General features: G+C 38.7%; 1 protein-coding gene across 6 annotated transcripts in view; it reads right to left on the reverse strand.

The window, feature by feature from the left end:
- Positions 1-353, reverse strand: part of HEPH (hephaestin) — a 70,684-nt gene extending 70,331 nt beyond the window's left edge. For 5 of the 6 annotated variants that reach the window (XM_028126585.2, XM_028126589.2, XM_028126588.2 and 2 more), the window contains exon 1: positions 4-170. In XM_028126585.2, the coding sequence (XP_027982386.2) occupies positions 4-170 (167 nt within the window). Of the gene's footprint in view, positions 1-3; positions 184-327 lie in introns of those variants that run through there. The other variant, XM_088028998.1, reaches the window with a different exon arrangement.
- Positions 354-23,754: the final 23,401 nt, after the last annotated feature.

Raw genomic sequence — 23,754 nt, forward strand, 5'->3', positions numbered from 1 at the left:
TACGTGTCATTGTCCAGAGTCTGGTTCATGATGACGTTCCTTCCCTTGGGAGCATAGTTCCACTGCACGTCCTGGATGCCCAAGTAGTAGACTCTAGTGGCCCCTTCAGTCAGATGGGGCCACAAAGTTTGCATCAACAACAGAGCCCAGATGAGATGGCCTGCTTCCATGACCCACATTACTCTGGGAAACTGGCAAATGAATAGCTGCTGGTATGAAAGAAAGAAAACAGAAGGGCTTTGCATGTGTCTGGAAAACTAAGGAGGCAAAAGCCAAACCAAGTGCCTGAGAAAGCAAAAACCAATTAGCCCAGAATCTCTCCCTTACCTGATATGTTTCAGTTCAAGAAACATTCAATGATCTGTGTACATTGGACTTTGGAGAGCAAAGTTGAAAACTCACTTATAGTGATAATTATGCATCACTTCTTTCAGATTAGAAGCCTGGATACTGTCCCTTTAGAAGTGTAAAAGGAAGACTGTACTCTGGCCCAAGAATCAGGAAACAGGCACCAGAAACCTGAGTGGGCCACTGACTCACTTGTTACCAAAATCAAGTCACCAATTCTCCTTATGCCTCTTTTTCCTTTGTTGCCACTTTCCATCCTCCATGAATTGTTTAAAAACAAATGATAATTTACCAAAAAAACATTTACTAGAATGTTCATAGACCTAAAAATGGAAATAGCCAAAATATCCATGAACCCTAGAATGAATGACTAAATTGCATTTTATTCATACAATGGAATTCTATATAACAATGATGATGAACAAACTACAACTACAAATAAAAATATAGATGTCTCTCACAAATGTAATGTTGCAGAAAGAAAAAAGACACCAGAAACCAGAGAAAAGAATACATACTTTATGATTTAATTTATGTAAAGTACAAAATAAGGCAAAACTAATCTATGCTGTTAGAAGCCAGAATAGTGTTTGCCCTTTAGGAAGGGATAAGTGGCTGAGAAAAGAAGAGGATAAAGGCTTCTAGGTAATGTTATGTTTCTTTTTTTTTTAATTTTTTTATTGTTATGTTAATCACCATATATTACATCATTAGTTTTTGGTGCAGTGTTCCATGATTCATTGTTTGTTCATAACACCCAGTGCTCCATGCAGAAGGTAATGTTATGTTTCTTGATCTACATACTTGGTTATATGGGTGTATTCAGTTTGTGGAAATATATTAAGCTATAAATTTAACATTTGTGCACTTTTCTGCATGTGTGTTATGCCTCAAAAAGTGAATAATGAAAGAAAACAAGTGAAAATATGTGAGGCAAATATTAACTTCTCAGAAGAAATATTCTCTGCTGGTTCTCTGCTATGCACAAACCCATTTCATTAGACCAATCCCAAGTCAGAGTCAGAACTGAGTCTCTAGCCTCTCATTCCGGTACATCAGCCAAAAGGCTAGACTTCTTGGGGATGGGATGAAGCCAAAGTCAAATTATACACAGCTACAGTCAAACCCAGAAACACAGACAATAATATAAATACACATATACATAAGTACATGCAGTCTTATCTAAAAGCAGACATAAGTGCATGTAGTCTCAATTAAAACCAGAAATGCACACACTTGCATCCACACATAAAACCACACTGTCACACAGAGCTTTATTACTTTCATCATCAACATCACCATCATCATCATCATCATCATAATAATAATAACAACAACAACAGGGGTGGCTCAGTAGTTAAGCATCTGCCTCAACTCAGGTCATGATCCCAGGGTCGGGCTCCCTGCTGAGTGGGGAGCTTGCTTCTCCCTCTCATACTCCCCCTGCTTGTGTTCCTTCTCTCACTGTGTCTCTGTCAAATAAATAAATAAAATCTTAAAATAATAATAACAATAATAACAATAATAATAAATCAATATTATTGTGTGTGCATGGCAAGCCAGACACTAATTCTACGTGTTTTATATAGATTAAATAATTTAATCATCACAACCACACTATGAAGCATATGCCATTACTATCCCTATATTACAGAAGAAGAAACTACAGAAGTATAAAGTAATTTGCTCAAGGTCACCTCATTAGCAATCAGTAGAATTGGTTTGTGAGCCCAGAAGTTATGATTTTAATGTCTATGTTCTTGATCACTATACTATACCACCTTCCACAAAATAGACTTGCACACTCACATACATATATACACAGAGAATATGCACATGCCCATAGCCATAGCTATATCTGGGAAAGCCCCATACACTCTGAAATATGCAACCAGATGTTGTTATAATCACTTCTAGAAACAGACATACATACTCATATAGGAAGAGATACACCTAATTGATATCATTCATGATGAGGATAATAATTATGGAAGCTACCATTCACTGAGAGATTACTGTATACTAAACACCATGTTCAGTGGTTTATATAAATTATTTCACTAAATTCTAGTCCTAAACACATGAGATAGGGACTATTAATCAAAAATAGAAAATCAAAGGTATGCATAGACTCACATATGGATAGGAAATTCCTGGATGTTTACCCTGGCTAGGCCTAGATATTTACCTTGGTTAATAAACAGAACAATAGACACCCCTACAAAATCTCAGGCCCTCAACACACAACAGTGGCCCAAGTATTAATTCCCAGTCTCCATATGACATTTCTCAGAAAGCTTTTGATATAGAGGAGGACCAGTTCCTGGGTTTTTCTTTCCAAAACCTGGGTCTCCCACTGACCAGTTGTGTAGACTTGGGTAATACTTAACCACCCTAAACTTGTTTTCTTACTTATAAAATATTTATAATAATGTCAACCTTAGAGAAATAAATTAGAAAACTTACATGAAAAGGTCCCAGTACAATTTGTGTTTAGAACATAACAGAAAGTAACTGCTGGTTTACTTCTCCTTCTCCCACCTGGCTACAGTTTATTTATCTTTACTGTATCCTGACACACCATATGTTCTATATTTTTACTCTAAGGGCTAACTTAAATCTTAACTTCCCCAGAAGGCCCCTTGTAGGCTCTCCATATCAGTGTCATCTGAAAAACTACTCTCTATAACTCCCAACTGCTTTGTTACCTTTCTGTGAGCGGGTTCATGAACTGTCTTTATTTCCCAGTTTGGACTATTAAAACTCTTTGAAGGTGGATGTCATGTGTTAGAAGTCTTTGTGTATCTATTGCCAAAAACGGTTATGGGGGTTCTGTAGTTATACCATAAACAGCTACCGCTAGAGTGCCATAAAAGTGACACAAACATGCATTTTCCCACCAGTTGACTCTGGTTCAAGTTTGCCACTGATTTCAAAGAGTGACTTTCAGCAATTCACCTTAGTAAGCCTGAGTTTTCCTACCTATAATATAATGGAGCAGCCCTATATAGTTCTTACATTTTTGGGGTCATGAATGTTTGAGAATATAATGAAATGCAAAAATGCAGAACTACAAAAAATGTTTTACATAAAGAGCTCTCAAAGAATTATTTTAGGCTCTCACACTCCGCTGATACTCACCTTCACTGACAAAACACAGGTGCATTTATATGTGTTTAAATATAGTCCCACATAAGGTAACCCCTGACAGGAAGGGGGTGTCCTTAGTTCAATAAAAGTCTGGATATAACATAGGCCTCATTTAAACTTCCATTTCATAAAGATGCCAGCTAAGTTATTGTGCCTTAAACTCACTTACCTAGAGAGAAAACTACCTTGGGTAGGAGTTTCACAGGTTCTAATTCTGGAATCCTAATGTATTAGTTGTATGACATCATGTATTAGTTGTATCACCTAATTCCTGAGCCATACATGGTGATGATCTCTTAAATGGAGATAATCTCTGCTTTGGGTTCCTCATTAGTTTGCAATGGAAATTTGATGAGATAAAGAATGTAAATCCTTATGTAAACTTTTCATTTGGACAGGGCTGTTTTCTCTCAGCTGAGTCCATAGAAGGAAGTCTTAAAGAAAGGCCAGACTGAGGAGGAAAAATCAAGGGGAAGGTTAAAAAAAAATGAAATGAAATAGGTAAGGTAAGCAAGAGTCCTGGGAGAAAGAAAGAAAGAAGAAAGAAAGAAAGAAAAGAAAGAAAGAAAGAAAGAAAGAAAGAAAGAAAGAAAGAAAGAAAGAAAGAAAGAAAGAAAGAAAGAAAGAAAGAAAGAAAGAAAGAAAGAAAGAAAAAGAAAAAGGAAAGAAAGAAAGAAAAGAAAGAAAGAAAGAAAGAAAGAAAGAAAGAAAGAAAGAAAGAAAGAAAGAAAGAAAGAAAGAAAGAAAGAAAGAAAGAAAGAAAAGAAAGAAAGAAAGAAAGAAAGAAAGAAAGAAAGAAAGAAAGAAAGAAAGAAAGAAAGAAAGAAAGAAAGAAAAGGAGGGGAGAAAAAGGAAAGGAAAGGAAAGGAAAGGAAAGGAAAGGGAAAGGAAAGGGAGAAAGAAGAAAAGAGAAGAAAGAAAAGCAAAGAAAGGCAGAATGAAGAGGTGCCCAAAGGAGGAGAGGAGGAAACAGAGAGAGGGAGAGATGGAGATGGAAAAAGAGAGAGAAAAATGGTGAACTAATTTTTGGACTACTTGGAATTAGACATAGTTTAATTAATGTACACTTGAAAATAGCCTTAGGGAGAAACTCAGCAGCAAGTCAAGCCTCTCCTTCCTTTACCTCATCTTCCTGTCATCAAAATGCCACATGGACCTGGTCCCCATTACCCCTAACAATTTGCATTACTGTTTTCCCTAGGATTTGCAAGTTGTTCCTTTAATGCCACAATGCTATTTTCTCTCCCTCCATGTCTCTGTGTTGGGCTACACTGGGCTGGACAGGCTCATTCTAGACAAAAGATCACTCATCTGAACACAGGAATGCTGAGCTAATCTTGGGGGCCTGTCTCTAATCCTGGCAGCTTTTCTAATAGAACCCTCCATCAAGATTGACCTTTTGGTTCTCTGTTTTCTTAATGCTTTAATGTTCTTTCTTCACTCTGTGACTCAAAACAAAACAAACAAGCAAAGGGGAAAGAAAAGGGGGGAGCTAATCAAGAAACACACTCTTAACTACAGAGAACAAACTAATGGTTACCAAAGGGGAGGTGGGTGGGGGATGGGTTAAATAGGTGATGGGGATTAAGGAATGTACTTGTGATGAGCACTAGGTGTTGTATGGAAGTGTTGAATCACTATATTGTACACCTGAAACTAATATTACACTTTATGTTAACTAACAGGAATTTGAATAAAAACTTTAAAAAAATAGATTCCATATAGAGATTTTCTCACCTTCTGTAGGTATAGGCCTTTCTTTTCAGGGAGGGAAAATGGAGAGTGTTAAAAGCCCCAAAGGGTTCCAGATAGTACAAGTACAATTTATATTATTATTTAATCATTATTACTGTATCCTAGCATGGCAGAGGTGGGAAAATTGAAGCCCAGAAAGGAAGGGACTCACCTGAAGTCCTGAGAGCCAGTACTAGACCCTAAGATTCCTGATTCCCCAGCCTGGCAATAATGTCCTTATCACCACCATACCATTCCAGGGACAATATGATTCCACTATATATTGGCATTTGTGGTAATAAGACTGCTTTATTTTCATACCTCAGTTGTGGTATCATAGAAAGCAAACTGATTTTAAATTAGATGACCTGGATTCAAATCCTTCCTCTTGCCTGTAATAGCTATGTGACCTTTCAACAAATTACTTTTACCTACCTGAGCCTCAGTTTTCTCATCCAAAAATGGGAATATTTATCTTATAGGATTGTTTTGAAGTTCAAACAAAATGATGGATTTGAGCGCCTAGCAAAGAGCTTGGAATACAATGGATCAAATGTGTTACAGATTCATACATCCATAAGACTTTTAGAAACCAATTTTTTTTAACCCCTTGATGTGACATACAGAAAACTGAGGCCAGAGAGGTAAAGGTATTTGCTCAAAGTCAGGCAGCCAGTTACTGGCAAAGCCAGAATATGAACCCATGTTTTCTAAAATATTTCTGCTATTTAGACACTAAGCATGAGAAATAATTTTGATTTTAAGCTGATAGTTTGGTTCAGCTATCATTTATTGGCTTATTCTATGCCAATTTGGATCTCAAAACATAAAACCAAGTGGTTGTTTTTAAGTGTTTGTGGTTCCCACTTACGTAGCCCTCAGATCCATCACCTCAATAAACTCCTCAATTTGTGACCCAGAAAATGAGCACATTATTTCAACAAAGAAAATTAACTACTGTATACAACTCCATGGCTATCCTTGAAATGGTCAAGCCAGTGTGGTCCTGGTCATTTTGGCGAGAGGAATGAAAGGGGCCTATTGTTCACTTTAACTTCCCTGCCCACCCAGCCAGTCTTCCCCCAACCTCTCTGACACTGACTTTCCCAGTGGCCTAGGACTCCTCTAAACCCAGCCAAATAAAGGTTTTTTGTTTTTTGTTTTTTTTTTAAAGAAAGGAAGGTGGGGTAGGGTTTGGAAAGAGAGGAAACAAAACTTACCTTTGCTAGGGTAAACCCTTCCGTATTTATGTCAGCGGCCCAGTGACGCTGAACTGCAGACCACAGCGTGAGTTGGTCAGCCCTGCTCAGTTAGTATCCGGAGTTACAGAGCCCTTCTCATAAATAAGCCCAAGGTTCCAATTTGGCTGGTGTTACGGGAGTGGAGCGAACAGAAGAGAGGGCAATGCTGGGTGCCTTCTTTTTCCCCAAAAACTAAACTTTTGGAATGTCTTGTTTGGCCTGGTTTGGTACAAAACCCGGGATGGTTCTTTAACCATATCCGGGTGTTTTTCAAATCCCGGTTAGGATTTCAGGAGGAATTACGGGGGAGGGGGGGCTGCATTTTTGTTATCAAAGCTTGATAGCTGGTCTTTGCTGAAAGGGGGAGGAGAATGCATTGTCAGTGTGGCCAGTCAAATCTCACAGACAGATTCCAGCAGCCCTATTTAAGAAATGGGGCCCTTTGCAAGAGTTATTAGATGTGGGAAGGGCCCCCACCCCCACCAACTTTTTTCCTTCTTTCTGTGAAGCACAGTTATCAGCCCTGCCTGTTATTCTAAGGCCATGGTTGCTTGGTAATAGAGAAAAAATGAAACTGGTAATAAAATGAAGAACTTTCTACATGTCAGGCCCTATGCTAACCACTTTACATGCATTCTTTAAGTCTCATGATCATCTTGTGAAACAGCTACTCTAATTCTTCTTATTTTACAGCTAAAGAAAACCAGGCTCTGAGAGAGAAGGTAACTTGTTCAAGGACGCACTGTTAGGAAGTAAAAGGGAAGGGGGAGTTTTACGGGGTCCATCTAGACTTTTAGCCACCACATTGCCATACTGTGCTACTAAGGGGAGAAACAGAGAACCTTTTTGAGATGAGGAAAGTGACTTCAAAATTATGTGCCTGCTGTGCACTAGTCACTGCTAGATTTTTTTTGATGTACATTAACTCTACCTCTATCATTTCTAGCAACTCCTAGAGTGATAACCCAGGACTGTATTATCAACATTTTCCAACAAGGAGACCAAATGTAGCTAAAAGATAGTCTGGATTAACATAGATCAATATCCTAAAACCTAAGAGACCCAGAAGAATTGGAAATATTAAATTAAAAAAAAATACACTGAAAGAAAGCAAATGGGCCCTAAAATTCTTGAGTAAAACTGGAATCTGGATTTTTTTTTTATTTTATTTTTAATTTTTTTTTAAAGATTTTATTTACTTGACAGAGAGAGACAGCGAGAGCAGGAACACAAGCAGGGGGAGTGGGAGAGGGAGAAGCAGACTTCCCGCAGAGCAGGGAGCCTGATGCGGGGCTTGATCCCAGGACCCTGGGTTCAGGACCTGAGCCGAAGGCAGACGCTTAACGACTGACCCACCCAGGCGCCCCTGGATTTTTTTTTTTAAATCAAAGGTCATTCTTGTTCCTGCCAGAAAGAGAGGGTAGTGAAAAATGACTATCCTGAGTCAAATGACCTAGGTTCCAGCCACGGTTTGCTCTGGCAGTAATCAACCATGTGGCCTTGGCCCAGACTCTTCTTTTCTCCTGGTCTCAGTTTCTCCATTTGTACATTGAGGACCTTGAACTAGATATGAACCCTCCCAGCTCTATAAATTTACATATCTGGGATTCCATGAAGACAGCATATTCTTTACATTAAGAATAGAAGAGAAAGAGGTTTCAAAAAAGCAAAGTATAAGGAAAGAATGGGTACAGAGTGATTTGTGAAGAAAAGTTAGAGAACTCCATACCTCTTGGGAAAGGACTGCATCTACCCACCAGACCCAGGTTATAGGAAGGAGACAGGTATGATGGCGGTTCCACCGCCTGATATCCTTACTTTGTGATGAGATCTTGGCTAGAAGCAAATGCTCTTCTCTAGGCAGGCTGGACACATTTTTCTCTCCTGGATTTAAAGTGTCTGGAGCAGGATCCAGGGAGGAGAACTTTCAAAGACTGAGCTGGTGGGGCAAAGTCTGGGTCATAAACCAGTGGAGGTACTTAAGGGTGCCTAGACACTTAGGAGTTGCCCCCACAGACTGCACCCCAGGCTTAGGCAAGTAGAAGCAACCAGCAGGAAGAAGGGAGGAGTCACAAGCTACAGTTCCCTTAGAAATGCTTAGTGATCAAAGGAAGCTGGATCAGGCCATAGCAACCCTTGGGGTTATCTGCCTCTTCCCCTACTTGGCACAGATGTAGACCTTGAAGTTACAGGGGGAAGGTGGGGATCAAACCCATTAAGCTGAGATCCAAGTCCAGGCTCTAAGGCATTTATGACAGGGAGTGGAGGGGATAAGGTCTCTGTTCTGACTCATAAAAGAAAACAAGAAACAGGTCATACAGACACACTTAAGTCAACACAGTGAAGGCTGCAGGAGGCCAGTGAGACTAGCTTTCTGAGCTTGTATTATTCATTCAGCAATTCTCTGTGAGGGCACACAATGCCTACCTCTTCTACAAATCCTGGGCACATTTCTGGCTCCTTTCCTCAGGGGTTACCTAAAAGATGTTTAAGTCAATACCTATAGAACAGCAGTTGGTAAAATATTTCAGTAAAGGACCAGTTAGTAAATATTTTATTTGAAGAACATATAACCTCGCTCTGTCATAACTACTAAAATAGGCCATTGCAGCATATTAGGTATATCTATGAACTAATAAAAGTTAATTTTAAAAACAAGAAACAGGACAGATTTGCCCCACAAGCTATAGTTGAATACCCCTGCTATAGACTGTTTTTTAATATAAACACTTGCAACATGGCAACTTATTAAGAGCACAGAAACTAGAATCAGACATCCTGGATACAAATCCCAGCTCTACAATTTCCTGAGTGTGTGACCTTGGGAAAATCATTAAATCCTTCTACACCTCAGTTTTACCTCTGTAAAATTGAGAATAATTATAGTACTTGTTAATAGAGCTTTTATGAAAACCAAAATAAAATTATATGTATGAACTACTTAGCACAGTGTCTGGCAAAAAGTAAATTCCAGAAAATAAGTTGCATTTAAAATTTTTCAATAAATAAATTAATCTAAATTCTCCTTTCTCATGCTTAGAAAACAAGTTGTACTAATTCATGATAAAAAAAAGAATATTTCAGGAATCTTGGTTTTAAGTTCTAGTTATATTACTAAAGAAAACAGAGATAATCTAGGACAAGTCATTTTGCCTTTATGGGACTCGATTACTTCACCTATAAAATGAAAAAGGTGATCTATAATTTATCATTTTTCAAAATTATTTTTGGGACCAAAACTATTTCCCCAAACAGAATATTATAGTAAACCCTCACTATCTATGGAAGATGAAAGTGGAGATTTCCTGGTGGGGTTAGGAGAGAGAAAGAAAATGAGCACGGCTAATTTTCTTTAGGACCTTCCCATTTGTATGGCTGCCCACTCAGACAATGTGGTTAGCCCTGGAGCACCAGCAAGGAATCCTGATGGCTCTAAAAGCACATTTGAGAGGGGCGTCTGGGTGGCTCAGATGGTTAAGCGTCTGCCTTCAGCTCAGGTCGTGGTCCTGGGGTCCTGGGATCGAACCCCGCATGGGGCTCCCTGCTAGGTGGGGAGCCTGCTCCTTCCTCTGCCTCTGCCTCTCTCTCTCTCTGACTCTCATGAATAAATAAATAAAACATTTAAAAAAATAAAAAAATAAATAAGATAAAAGCACATTTGAGAAACACAAGACCAGAATGCACTTAAAAGTCCTTTAAGTCTCAAAACAAAAAGACAACCTGCTGAAAGGGAGAAGATATTTACAAATGATATATCCAATAAGAGGTTAATATCCAAAATATGTAAAGAATTTATACAACTCACAGGCACCTGGGTGGCTCAGTTAAGCATCTGACTCTTGATTTCTGCTCGGGTCATGATCTCAGGGTTCTGAGATCAAGCCCTGTGTTGGGCTCTGTGCTCGGCATTGAGTCTGCTAGAGATTCTCTCTCTTCCTCTCCCTCTGCCCCTCCCTCTGATCATGCTTTCTCTCTCTTTCTCTTTCTCTCTGTAAAATAAATAAGTGAATCTTTAAAAAAAAAATACAACTCAAAACTAAAGCCCAAAATCAAACAAATAATCTAATTTAAAAATGGTCAGAGCACCTGAATTGACATTTTTCCAAAGAAGACATTTAGATGGCCAAAGACACATGGAAATATGCTCAACATCACTAACATAAGGGAAATGCAAATCAAAACCACAATGAGATATCACCTCACACCTGTCAGAATAGCTAAAATAACACAAAAAATAACAAGTGTTGGAGGGGATGTGTAGAAAAAAGAAGCTTCATGTACTCTTGGTGGGAATGAAAATTGGTGCAGCCACTGTGGAAAACAGTATGGAGTTTCCTCAAAAAAATAAGAATAAAATTACTATATAATGGCAATTTCACTACTGGGTATTTACCCAAAGAAATTGAAAACACTAATTTGAAAAGATACATTCACCCCTATGTTTACTGTGGCATTATTTATGATAGCTAAGATATGAAAGCAACCTAAGTATCCATCAAGATAAATACCACATTTTTTCTTTCATATGCGGAATTTAAAAAACAAAACAAAGAAAAAAGATTAAAAATAGACTCTTAAATACAGAAAACAAACTGGTGGTTGCCAGAGGGGAGGTGGGTGAAGGAAGCGATGAAATAAATAAAGGGGATCAAGAGTACACTTATTGTGAGGAGCACTGAACAATGTATAGAATTGTTGAATCACTACAGTACATACCTGAAACTAATATAACACTGTATGTTAATTACACTTCAATAACAAAAAAAAAAGAAAAAAAAGAATCCTTCTAGTTTCAGATTATGTCACTAACTCATACTGTTATTTACTCACCTAATCAATATTTCCAGGTTATAACTGTGTATGGACAATCATAAGGGCATGGCCCTGGGATGGCTAGATGAGAGTTTCACAGGGTCCCTCACTATCTAGTGTGAAAGCATAGTGTTTGAAGTCAGAAAGAACTAGGGTTTGTATCCTGTCTGGTTTCTTCCCAACTATTTACTTAACCTTTCTGAGCCATTGGTTCCTCATCTATAAAATAGGAACAATGAAACTTCCATGACTGAAACATTGTGAGGATTAAATAAGCTTGCATTTGCATGAACCTTGAGCACAGTGCTCAATGCCTTAGGGACCTTCAACAAATGTTTTATTTTTCCTTCCCATCTTCCCTACAGTGAAATTTAGTGGCAACATAAGGTACTTAGTGAGAATAAAAAGCCATGGGCAGTGCCCTGGCATAGCAAGTCTGCCTGCTTTATCTCAGAGTCATTTGATGAGCTTGCCCTTGATAGTTCTTTAAAAAAAAAAAAAAAGACCTATGGGAAAGAGTAGAAAGGTGCAAGGAGGAAGGGGTTGTCCCCTAGACACCACACCTCTGAAACCACTGCCCTTCCTTTACATCCCTACCACAGCTTCTGACCAGCAGGCTCCATCATGCTTTGAAAGGATTGATCTGCACTGCTGTAATGTGTAACTGTCCTGGGCTCTCTCAGAGAACACTATCTGGTTCTTTTGTTTGTTTGTTTTTCACTATCTGGTTCTTGAACTCTGGTTCTTGAATTCTATGTGCTGATTTCTCTGTCCTCCAAAACAATGGGTCTCACACTTGAGTATGCACCAGACTTCCTTGGAGGGTTTATTAAGGAACTGAGTGTCTACTTCAGTAAATCTGGGGTGAGGCCTGACAATCTGCATTTTCCACAAGTTGGCAGGTGATGCTGATGCTGCTGGACTGAGGACCACACTTTGAGAACCACTGCTCAAATCTAAGGGACTCTTGCTTTGAAACTCACTCCCTGCCAGCTAAATTGAATATGCAGATTGATCCTTGGGCTCCTGACACTCCTGGTCTTCAGGTATCCATCTATGTCCCCAACCAAAGGTATATTTCCTTCAGCTTCCTGTTACATTATTCATATAGTGTCTCCCTGAGCATCCTCTCAACACTTATTTGCCCATTTCCTTTGCCCCAGACCCCTCCTGCCTGCCTCTCTTTCCCCTTCATGCTCAGTTAACATTTCTTCCTTTCTGGCTGCCTTCCTTGAAAAGCTCCATGAATGGCATCAGCTCCTACTTTACTTTTCTTTACATTATCATATGGCTTCCTGATTGTGGGTTTTGGGCATGGACTATTCTAGTTTGAATCTTGGCTCTGCTTCTTCCTGAAGTGTGTGATCTTGATAAAGTCATTTGAATTCTCTGAGTCTCAATTTGTCATCTGTAAAATTAGGTTGTGAAAATAAAATGGAAGAATTTCTATAAAAGGGCCTAGTACAACACCGTTCACAAAGTCAGTTATCAGTTAATACTAGCCTCTTTTTATTTACTCCTTCTGCTTTCCTTATACCTGCCTGTCCATCCCTCACTACTAAGAAGCTGGCAGTAAATAAGGATTGAAAAATGCAGGAATAAAGTCTTTCATTATTATAAAAGAACATGGTAAGTGAGAGAAGGGAGTCCCATACAAAGTGATATATCATTTAAGAGAAGGGAAAGATCATTTTCAAAGTATGGACATCAGGATAAGCTTCAAGAAGGTGATAGCATCTTCCCTCCCACTTCCATTTCTCCAGCTAGAAACCTGAATGTCATCCAAGATCCCTAGTTTCTCTCCCATCCTCCACACCCATTCCATTGACAAATCCTGACATATTTATATTCTAAGTATTTTTTAAGATTTTATTAATTTATTTGAGACAGAAAACATGAGCTGGGTGAGGGGCAGAGGGAGAAGCAGACTCCCTGCTGAGCAGGGAGCCCGGTGTGGGGCTTGATTCCAGAACTCCAGGATCATGACCTGAGCTGAAGGCAGATACTTAACCCACTGAGCCCTGCCAAGCACCCCTAAATATCATTTTTTTATTAGAGAGAGAGAGTGCAAGGGGTGAGAGGGAGAGGGAGAGAGAGAATTGTAAGCAGGCTCCATGCCCAGCATGGAACCTGACACAGGGCTCAATCTCATGACCCTGAGATCATGACCTGAGCCAAAATCAAGAGTTGGATGCCTACCTGACTGAGTCACCCAGACGCCCCCTAAATACCTTTTAAATCCACCTACTTCTCTGCTTCTCCACTGCCATAACCTTAGTTTGAGCCATGCTCAATTCTTAATTGGATCACCGTAATAACCTCCTCACTGTTCTTTTTGCTTTAATTCCTGCCCTGCATGTTCTATTCAAATAACAGCCAAAACTACTTTTCCCAAACCACAAAGGTGATTGTATTTCCCCTTAACACCCTCCAACAGTGTTTGCTGTATTGACTGAAATTGGAATAATACGGAGTTTAGCAGGGCCCCTAGGGAGGGATGACATTCAAACTGGTAAAATGTGTGTGTATGTGTATATATGGAAATATCTCTAAGATATACCATTAAGTACAATGCGGGGTACAAAAGAGGGAGCATTTTGTATTTGCCCATTTTGGGGAGGGGGACAAAGGGAAAGAGAATCTTAAGCAGGTTCAGACCCAACATGGAGCCTGACTCAGGGTTCTATTTCACAACCCTGAGATCATGACCTGAGCTGAAGTCAAGAGTCAGACACTTAAATGATTGAGCCACCCAAGCACCCCTTGAGGTTGCTTTATAGATACACCCATGCACACATCTATGTGCATGTGTATACTAATATAGTAAGATAAGGAATTTTTCTTCTGCAAGTCATCACAAAAATATACATTTTTTAAATAGTGGTTTCCTTTAGGGAGAGTGACCTGGTTGGGGAGGAGGGTGCTTTGCATTTTTCATGTTGAACTGTTTGAATTTTAAAACTTTATACATTAATTTTTAAAAAGTTTTCTGGAAAGTGAATATAAACTCACTTTTGTTTCTTTCTTTGTATTTCCATGCATGAGAAAGAAACTTATAACTGTATATTAAGAAAACTAATGACTGCATTTTCACTAGGATTAAGGTCAAACTCTTTGACATGGCCTATATGGCCCTTTGTGATCTGTCCCTTCCTAATGTTTCTAGCTCACCATTTTGGCCTTCTTCACCTCGTATGCTATGTTCCACCCATGCCAAAGTTCTGTCAGTTTCCCATTTTTTCCAAGGTACTATGTTCTTTCTCTTACCTCCAGATCTTATGTGTTGTTCTATTTGGCTCAATCATGCTTCGCCTTATTCATTTTCCCACTTACCTTTTGGGTCTCAGTTTAGAATTTCCTTCTTCCAAGAAGTCTTCCTTGACTTCCTATGTTTCTCTGTTAGATGCTCCTGTCATATACTCCCAATGCACCCTGTATATTTAAGCACAGTTTATTCAAATTTCTTGTTTAACTGCCTGTCTTTAAAGCTTATAATGGAAGCTCTGTGAGGTCAGGGATTTCTTTCATGCTTCCCACTCTAGCCTTAGAGCCTAGTACAGAATTTGATAAAGACTGGTGCTCAATATGCTAGATGAATAAATGTGTGATGACTAAAAACATTAATAATAAGATAGCCTTTGAGCTGGGCTTCATAGTCAGCAAAATTCTAGAAAATGACTGCATTTGTAAGCTTCATGTTTAGGAAGATGACTTAGGTGAGACTTTTCGAGCTTTGGGGTTGACTTAGATGTACCTGATGTTTCATTGTTTAGTCAAAAAGCCTATTCCCAAAATACCTGTGGCATGTCACTGCCAGTCCCTCTGCTATTATAATTTACCCACTGTAACTGCTCCAACTTTGTTTTTTCAAGCATCTGACTCCATTCTTCCAGGGTATCTTGGGTTAGAATAGTTATCAAAAAGAGGCATCAGAAGAAATGGAGGGTGTTTGCTTCTAGATTAGGCTGCCTTCACAGTGCTCTTAAAAGAGCTGAATTAACCTGTTTTATATTCTGGTTTAAGTAACCATGTAGCCTCTCATTCAAATAAATAATTATTTTATAAAAAATATTTATTTATTTATTTATTTATTTGAGAGAAAGAGGGGGGGAGGGCAAGGGGAGAGGAAAAGAGAGTCTTAAGCAGACTTTGCACAGAGCACAGAGTCTGACTCAGGGCTGATCTCACAACCTGAGTTGAAACGAAGAGTCAGACACTTAACCAACTGTGCCTTGCAGGCACCACTCAAAGAAAGAATTCTTAATGAGATAAATCTGAAACTCCCAATACAGAATTCTTTCCAAATGGCTACACAAACTCTGCTTGGATGCCTCCAATAATTGAAAGCTTACAATCTCCTAAGAAAATTCAGTCAACTTCTGGATTACTTTTCCTTATATAAAATAGCCAAACATATTTCTTCTTCTACTTTTTGTTCATTGGTTCCTTTTTCTATTCAATTCAGGACTCCTGAGCAAAAAATTTAGTCAGTGTCACTTGCTATTTTTTAACAACAAAGGAACCTGTTCTCTTGTGGACAGTGTTTATCCTCTCGGGCACCTACAATGCAGTGCTGGCTCCCAAATCCTATCTTGTCTCTGTTCTCATGCCAGTACATTCTTCAAACTGTGGTGGAAGAGTCCATGATGCCATCTGTCCCTCCTAATCTTTCTAGTTCATTGCTTGTCCTTTCTTCTTTGGCCTCAGTCTTCCCATTTGCACTATGATTCAGGATTTTGGATTAGAATATACTAGCATACAGAAAGCATGCGTGGGGATCTGTAAACAACTTATAGGCCTCCTTAATTTGCATAAGTGACTTATGGCAAGTTAACCATTTGGAAAAAAGAAGTATGCAGTTTCAAAATCTGGATCTCTATTCACATGCAGAAAACACAGGCATTCTCACAAAGCAACAGTTTCAGGAAAGATGAACACAATCAAAACTCAAGGCATAGCCCAGCCCAGATTGGTCCTTTCTCAGCCTTGCTTTCCAAATCTATTGATCTTCATCTTTGGTTCCCTGTTAATTCTGTTACAGTGGAAAAGACACTTGTTTGGGGGATGAGGTAGACTGAATAATGTCTCCCCCAAAGATGTACATATCCTAATCTCCAGAACTTGAGAATATGTTAAATTACATGACAAAGAGGAATTAAAGTTATAGATGGAATTAAGGTTGATAATCAGCTGACTTTATTTATTTATTTATTTTTGAGACAGAGATAGTGACAGAAAGAACAGTGGAGAGCAGAGGGAGAAGCAGGCTCCCCAGGGGAAAAAAAAGATGGCAGAAGAGTAGGGGACCTTGTTTCAACTGGTTCCCTGAATCTAGCTGGATATCTACCAAACCATATTGCACACAGATGAAATCAGCCTGAGATGTAAGACTATATATCTGGATCTCTACGAGGAGAAAAACGCCATCTGTTGGGAGGTAGGAAGGGTGGAGTTGTGAATCTGTGGGCAGATATCAGAAGATAAACGGAAGGGAGAGGGAGCCACCATAAGCTGGCTCCTGGAAAGTGATATAACATGTGAGCCCAAAACCATCCTCTGCTGGGGACCAGGCAAAAACTCGCAGAGCAGTAGTACCTGGGAAAGGGCTTTAGAGCAGCCCTCAAACAGGACCCAGGCCTGAGGCAGCTCTTGGTTTTAGAAGTACAAAGGGCAGAGACATGCCCGGGGCTGAAGCCACACTCTAGGAGAGTTGCTGTGGGCTCCTACCACCATGGGAGGCTGCGGTTTTCAGAAGCACATACAGAAATTGAAACTGTGTGTCTTGGAAGGCTCAGTGAAGAGCAGACTGCTATTTCAATGCTCTGAGACAGAGGTTTGGGTGCAGCTATTTTTGCTCTGAACCTTGGAAGAGGGGCAGAAAGCTGCCAGAGAACAAAAGCTCAAAAACCCAGTTTCCACTGAGCCCAGCCTCTCAACAGAGGGCAGGGCAACTCTGCCAAAGCAGGGACACCCAAGAAAGAGTGCAGCAGGCCCCTCCCCCAGAACGAGGCAGGAAGAACAAGAGGACAACAACCCTAGGTTCCCCATAAAACAGGTGCATCTTGCTTGGGTTGTGGTTAATACTTTGGACTCTGTACATTCCCTCAACCACCCCTCAAAAGAATGACTAAGAAGAGGAACTCCCAACTAAGAAAAGAATCAGAGACAATGGCCTCAGCAACAGATCTAATGGATATAGATATATGCAAGATGTCAGAGATACTTCAGGGTAGCAATCATAAAGTCAATAGCTAAGCTTGAGAAAAGCATTAGTGACAATATAGAATTTATAAGGGCAAAAATGAGATCAATCAGGCCAAAATTAAAAATGCTATGAATGAGATACAGTCTAAACTGGATACTCTTAACAGCCAGGGTAAAGGAGGCAGAAGAACGAATTAGTGATCTAGAAGATAAGCTAATGGAAAGGAAGGAAGCTGAGGAGGATGGGGATAAACCGCTAGAAGTCCATAAGAACAGACTTAGAGAGATCAGTGATGCCATGAAAGGTTCCAATGTCAGAATTATGGGAATTCCTGAGGGGGAGGAGAGAGAGAGGACTAGAAGGTATATTTGAGCAAAACATAGCTGAGAACTTCCTTAATCTGGGGAAGAAAAGAAACATTCATGTCCAAGAGACAGAGAGGACCCATCCCAAAATCAAAAAAGAAAAGAAAAGAACAACACCCATGCATAAATAGTAAAATGTACAAATCTTTGAGCCAAGGAAGCTATCCTGAGAACAAGAAGGGGGAGAGATTTCTTACATATGGAGGGAAGAATATCAGAATAATGTCATACCTGTCCACAGAGACCTGGCAAGCCAGAGAAGGCTAGCAAGACATATTAAGGATACTAAAAGAGAAGAATGTGAAGCCAAGAGTATTTTATCCAGCAAGGCTGTCATATAAAATGGATGGAGAGATACAGAGCTACCAAGACCGGCATAAACTGAAAGAATATGTGACCACTAAGCCAGCCCTGCAAAAAAATATTAAAGGGGGTTCTATAAAAGGTGAAAAACCCCAAAAGTGATATAGAACAGAAATTTACAGACAATCTATAAAAAAAGGACTTCACAGGCAATATGATGAAAATAAATTCATATCTTTAAATAATCATTCTCAATGTGAAAGGCCTAAATGCCCCCATAAAATGGCACAGGGTTGCAGATTGGATAAAAAGACAGGACCCATCCAAATGCTGTCTACAAGAGACTCATTTTAACCTAAAGATACATCCAGACTGAAAGTGAAGGGATGGAGATCCATCTTCCATGCTAATGGACCTCAAAAGAAACCTGGGGTAGCAATTCTTATATCAGACAAATTAGATTTTAAGCTAAAGAGTGTAGTTAGAGACACAGAAGAACACTATATCATTCTTAAAGGGTCTATCCAACAAGAAGATCTAACAATTGTAAATATCTACACCCCCCGATATGGGAGCAGCCAACCACATAAGACAAAGGTTAACCAAAATAAAGAGTCATGTTGATAATAAAACATTAACTGTAGGAGACCTCAATACTCCACTCTCAGCAATAGACAGATCATCTAAGCAGGAAATCAACAAAGAAACAAGAGCTTTGAATGACACACTGGACCAGATGGACCTCATAGATATATACAGAACATTCCACACTAAAACAACAGAATACTCATTCTTCTCGAGTGCACACAGAACATTCTCCAGAATACAGCACATACTGGGTCACAATACAGGTCTCAACTGATACCAAAAGACTGAGATTATTCCCTGCATTTTCTCAGACCATAATACTTTAAAACTGGAACACGATCACAAGAAAAAAATTGGCAGAAATTCAAACACTTGGAAGCTAAAGACCACTCTGCTCAAGAATATTTGGGTCAACCAGGAAATGAAAGAAGAACTTAAATAATTCATGGAAACCTATGAGAATGACAACACATCGGCCCAAACCTTTAGGATATTGCAAAGGCTGTCCTAAGGGGGAAATACATTGTCATCCAATCCTCACTCAAAAAAATAGAAAAATCCCAAATTCACCAACTAACTTTACACCTAAAAGAACTAGAGAAAAAGCAACAAACAATGCCTAAGCCACGCATTAGAAGAGAAATAAAGATTAGAGCAGAGATCAATGAATTAGAAACCAGAAACACAGTAGATCCAATCAACAAAACTAGAAGTTGGTTCTTTGAAAGAACCAATAAGATCGATAAACCACTGGCCAGACTTATCCAAAAGAAAATGGAAATGACCTAAATTAATAAAATTATGAACCAAAGGGGAGAGATCATGACTAACACCAAGGAAATAGAAACAATTATTAGAAAATATTCTCAGCAACTGTATGCCAATAAATTAAGCAACCTGGAAGAAATAGATGTCTTCCTGGAAACCTATAAACTACCAAGATTGAAACAGGAAGAAACTGACAAGCTGAATAGGCCAATAACAAGTAACGAGATTGAAGCAGTGATAAAAACCTCCCCAAAAACAAGAGTCCAGGGCTGGTTGGACTCCCTGGGGAATTCAACCAAACATTCAAAGAAGAAATAATACCTATTTTCCTGAAGCTGTTTCAAAAATAGAAACAGAAGGAAACCTTCCAAACTCTTTCTATGAGGCCAGCATTAACTTAATCCCCAAACCAGTCAAATACCCCATCAAAAAGGAGAATTTCAGACCAATATCCCTAATGAATATGGACTCCAAAATTCTCAACAAAATCCTAGCTAATAAGATCCAACATTACATTAAAAGAGTCATCCACCATGACCAAGCTGGGATGCAAGGGTGGTTCAACATTCACAAATCAATCAATGTGATAGAACATATTAATAAGAGGAGGGAGAACCATACGGTCCACTCAATTGATGCAGAAAAACTTTTGACAAAATACAGCATCCTTTCCTGATTAAAACTCTTCAGAGTATAGGGATAGAGGGAACATTCCTCAAGTTCATAAATCCATTTATGAAAAACCCACAGCAAATATCATCCTCAATGGGGAAAAGCTAAGAGCCTTTTCATCAAGATCAGGAACATGACAAGGATGCCCACTCTTGCCACTATTCTTCAACATAGTACAAGAAGTCCTAGCAACAACAATCAGAAAACAAAAAGAAATAAAATGTATTCAAGAAGAAGTCCAACTCTCTCCACAGATGACATGATACTTTATGTGGAAAATCCAAAAGACTCCACCTCCAAATTAAAAGAAATCATACAGCAATTCAGTACTGTGGCAGGATAAAAAATCAATGCACAGAACTCAGTTGCTTTTTTATACACTAACAATGTAACTATAGTAAGAGAAATTAGAGAATTGATTCCATTTAGAATAGGACCAAAAAGCCATAAGATATCTTGGAATAAACCTAACCAAAGAGGTAAAGGATCTATACTCTAGGAACTACAGAACACTCATGAAAGAAATTGAAGACACAAAAAGATGGAAAAACAATCTATGCTCATGGATCGGAAGAATAAGCATTGTTAAAACATCTATGCTGCCCAGAGCAATCTATACGTTCAATGCCATCCCAATCAAAATTCCAATGACATTTTTCAAAGTGCTGGAACAAACAGTCCTAAAATTTCTATGGAATCAGAAAAGACCCTGAATCTCCAAGGAAATGTTGAAAAAGAAAAACAAAGCTGGGGACATCATGTTGCCCGACTTCAAGCTATATTACAAAGCTGTGATCACCGAGACAGCATGGTACTGTCACAAAAAGAGACCCATAGATCAATCTAACAGAATAGAGAGCCCAGATATGGACCTTCTACTCTATGGTCAACTAATATTCCACAAAGCAAGAAAGAATATCCAATGGAAAAAAGACAGTCTCTTCAATAAATTGTCCTGGGTAAATTGGACAGCCTCATGCAGAAGAATGAAACTGGACCATTCTCTAACACCATACACAAATATAAACTTTAAATGGATGAAGGACCTCAATGTGAGACAGGAATCCTTCAAAATACTAGAGTAAAACTTAGGCAGTAACATCTTTGACATCGGCCACAGCAACTTCTTTCAAGACATGTCTCTAAAGGAAGGGAAAAAAAAGCAAAAATGAAATTTTGGAACTTCATCAAGATAAAAAGCATCTGCACAGCAAAGGAAACAGTCAACAAAACTAAGAGGCAACCCACGCAATGGGAGATGATATTTGCATATGACATATCTGATAAGGCCTGGTGTCCAAGATGTATAAAGAAGTTATCAAACTCAACACACAAAAAACAATTAATTCAGTCAAAAAATAGGCAGGAGACATGAACAGACACTTCTCCAAAGAAGACATATGAATGGCTAACACAGACATGAAAAGATGTTTAACATCACTAGCCATCAGGAAAATACAAATCAAAACCTCAGTGAGATACCATCTTATACCAATTAGAATGACAAAAATTAACAAGGCAGGAAACAACAAATGTTGGAGAAGATGTGGAGAAAGGGGAACCCTCTTAGACTGTTGGTAGGAATGCAATCTGTTACAGCCACTCTGGAAAACAGTATGGAAGTTCCTCAAAATGTTAAAAATATAGCTACCCTACAACCCAGCAATTGCAGTACTTGGTATTTACCCCAAAGATACAGATGTAGTGAAAAGAAGGGGCAAATACCCCTCTCTGTTCATAGTAGCAATGTCTGCAATAGCCAAAGTGGAAGGAGCTGAGATGCCCTTCAACAGATGAATGGATAAAGAAGATGTGTTTTGCATATACTCAGCCATCAGAAAGGGTGAATACCTACCATTTGCATCGATACGGATGGAACTGGAGGGGAATATGCTAAGTGAAATAAGTCAAGCAGAGAAAGACAATTATCATATAGTTTCACTCATATGTGGTACATAATGCAAAGTATGGAGGGATACAGGGAAATGTAGGGAAAACTGAATGGGAAGAAATCAGAGGAGACAAACCATGAGAGACTATGGGCTCCAGGAAACAAACTGAGGATTACAGCAGGGAGGGGGATGGCGGATGGGGTAACTGGGTGATGGGTATTAAGGAGGGCACATTTTGTGATGAGCCCTGGGTGTTTTACACAACTAATGAATCGTTGAACACTACATCAAAAACTAATTATACGTTGGTTAACTGCACATAATAAAAAAAAACATAATTTCACATCTATGTGGAATTTAAGAAACAAAGCAAATGGGGAAAAAAAGAGACAGGGAGCAAGGTAAACCAAAAAACTGACTCTTTATTTTCAAGAACAAACTGAAGGTTACTAGGAGGGGCCGTGGGTGGAATGACTTAAATAGCTGATGGAGATTGTGGCATGCACTTGTGATGAGCACAGTTTGATATATGAAAGTATTGAATCACTATATTGTACACCTGAAACTAATATAACACTGTATGCTATCTAACTGGAATTAAAATAAATAATTAAAAATAAAACTAAAAAAAAAGCGGTTAATAGAAATTCATGTATTGTGATAACCAAATTTATTTGTCCCAGGTCATTGTATATAGCATGATGCAATGAATATTCTTGTCCATTTATGTCCATTTTGGTGAATATGAGCAAGTGTTGCTGTGGTAGAAGATACATTCATTTTAAATATTAGCAGATATAAACCAATTACTCTTCAAGGTCATTTCAATATACAGTCCACATTAAAGTAAGAGAGGGTTGGGTCCTTGGGTGGCTCAGTTGGTTGGGCAACTGCCTTTGGCTCGGGTCATGATCCTGGAGTCCTGGGATCCAGTCCCACATCAGGCTCCCTGCTCGGCGGGGAGCCTGCTTCTCCCTCTGACCCTCCCCCCTCTCATGCTCTTTCTCTCATTCTCTCTTTCTCAAAAATAAATAAATAAATAAATAAGTAAATAAAATAAAAAAGGGTTTGTTTTTTCACACATTTGCACGCACATTTATGAATATTTGAAATGCTTTAAGACTGTTAACCATTATAGTTGGTTGGTGAGAAATGGTATCATTTGTTACTTTGATTTTCAGTTTTCATTTCCCTGATTATTAATGAGATTGAGCATCTTTTCATGTGTTTACTTTTTTATTTGGGTTTTCTTTTTTATTCGTGTATTTTGCCATATATATACATATTTTTCTGGATAGTAATTTATTATTTTTATATGTTGTTACATATGTGGGAGAAATTTCCCTGGTATATTGCTCATATTTCCTATTTCTTCATGAGGTTTTCATTGTGCAGAACTATTCCATCTTACATTTATATGGCACTTTTACTTTATTTGATCTCCAAGACTACTTGTGATATTAACCAGCAAGGTGTTTTCCTCATTTTACAAATCAGGGCTCTAAATCTTAGAGAGATATAAAAATATGCTGGTATTACACAGCTAGTATGTGGCAATAGCAGGATGCAGAGTTAAGTCTATTGATCCCTCTATTAGTTTCCTATTGCTATTGTAACGAATTAGCAAATCTTGTTTGCTTAAAATAACACATATTTATTATTTTAAAATTCTAATA

Source organism: Eumetopias jubatus, unplaced genomic scaffold, assembly GCF_037043125.1.
Source record: "Eumetopias jubatus isolate StellerSeaLion01/CBP00866 unplaced genomic scaffold, mEumJub1_p1.0 scaffold_11, whole genome shotgun sequence".
In the NCBI taxonomy this organism is placed as follows: domain Eukaryota; kingdom Metazoa; phylum Chordata; class Mammalia; order Carnivora; family Otariidae; genus Eumetopias; species Eumetopias jubatus.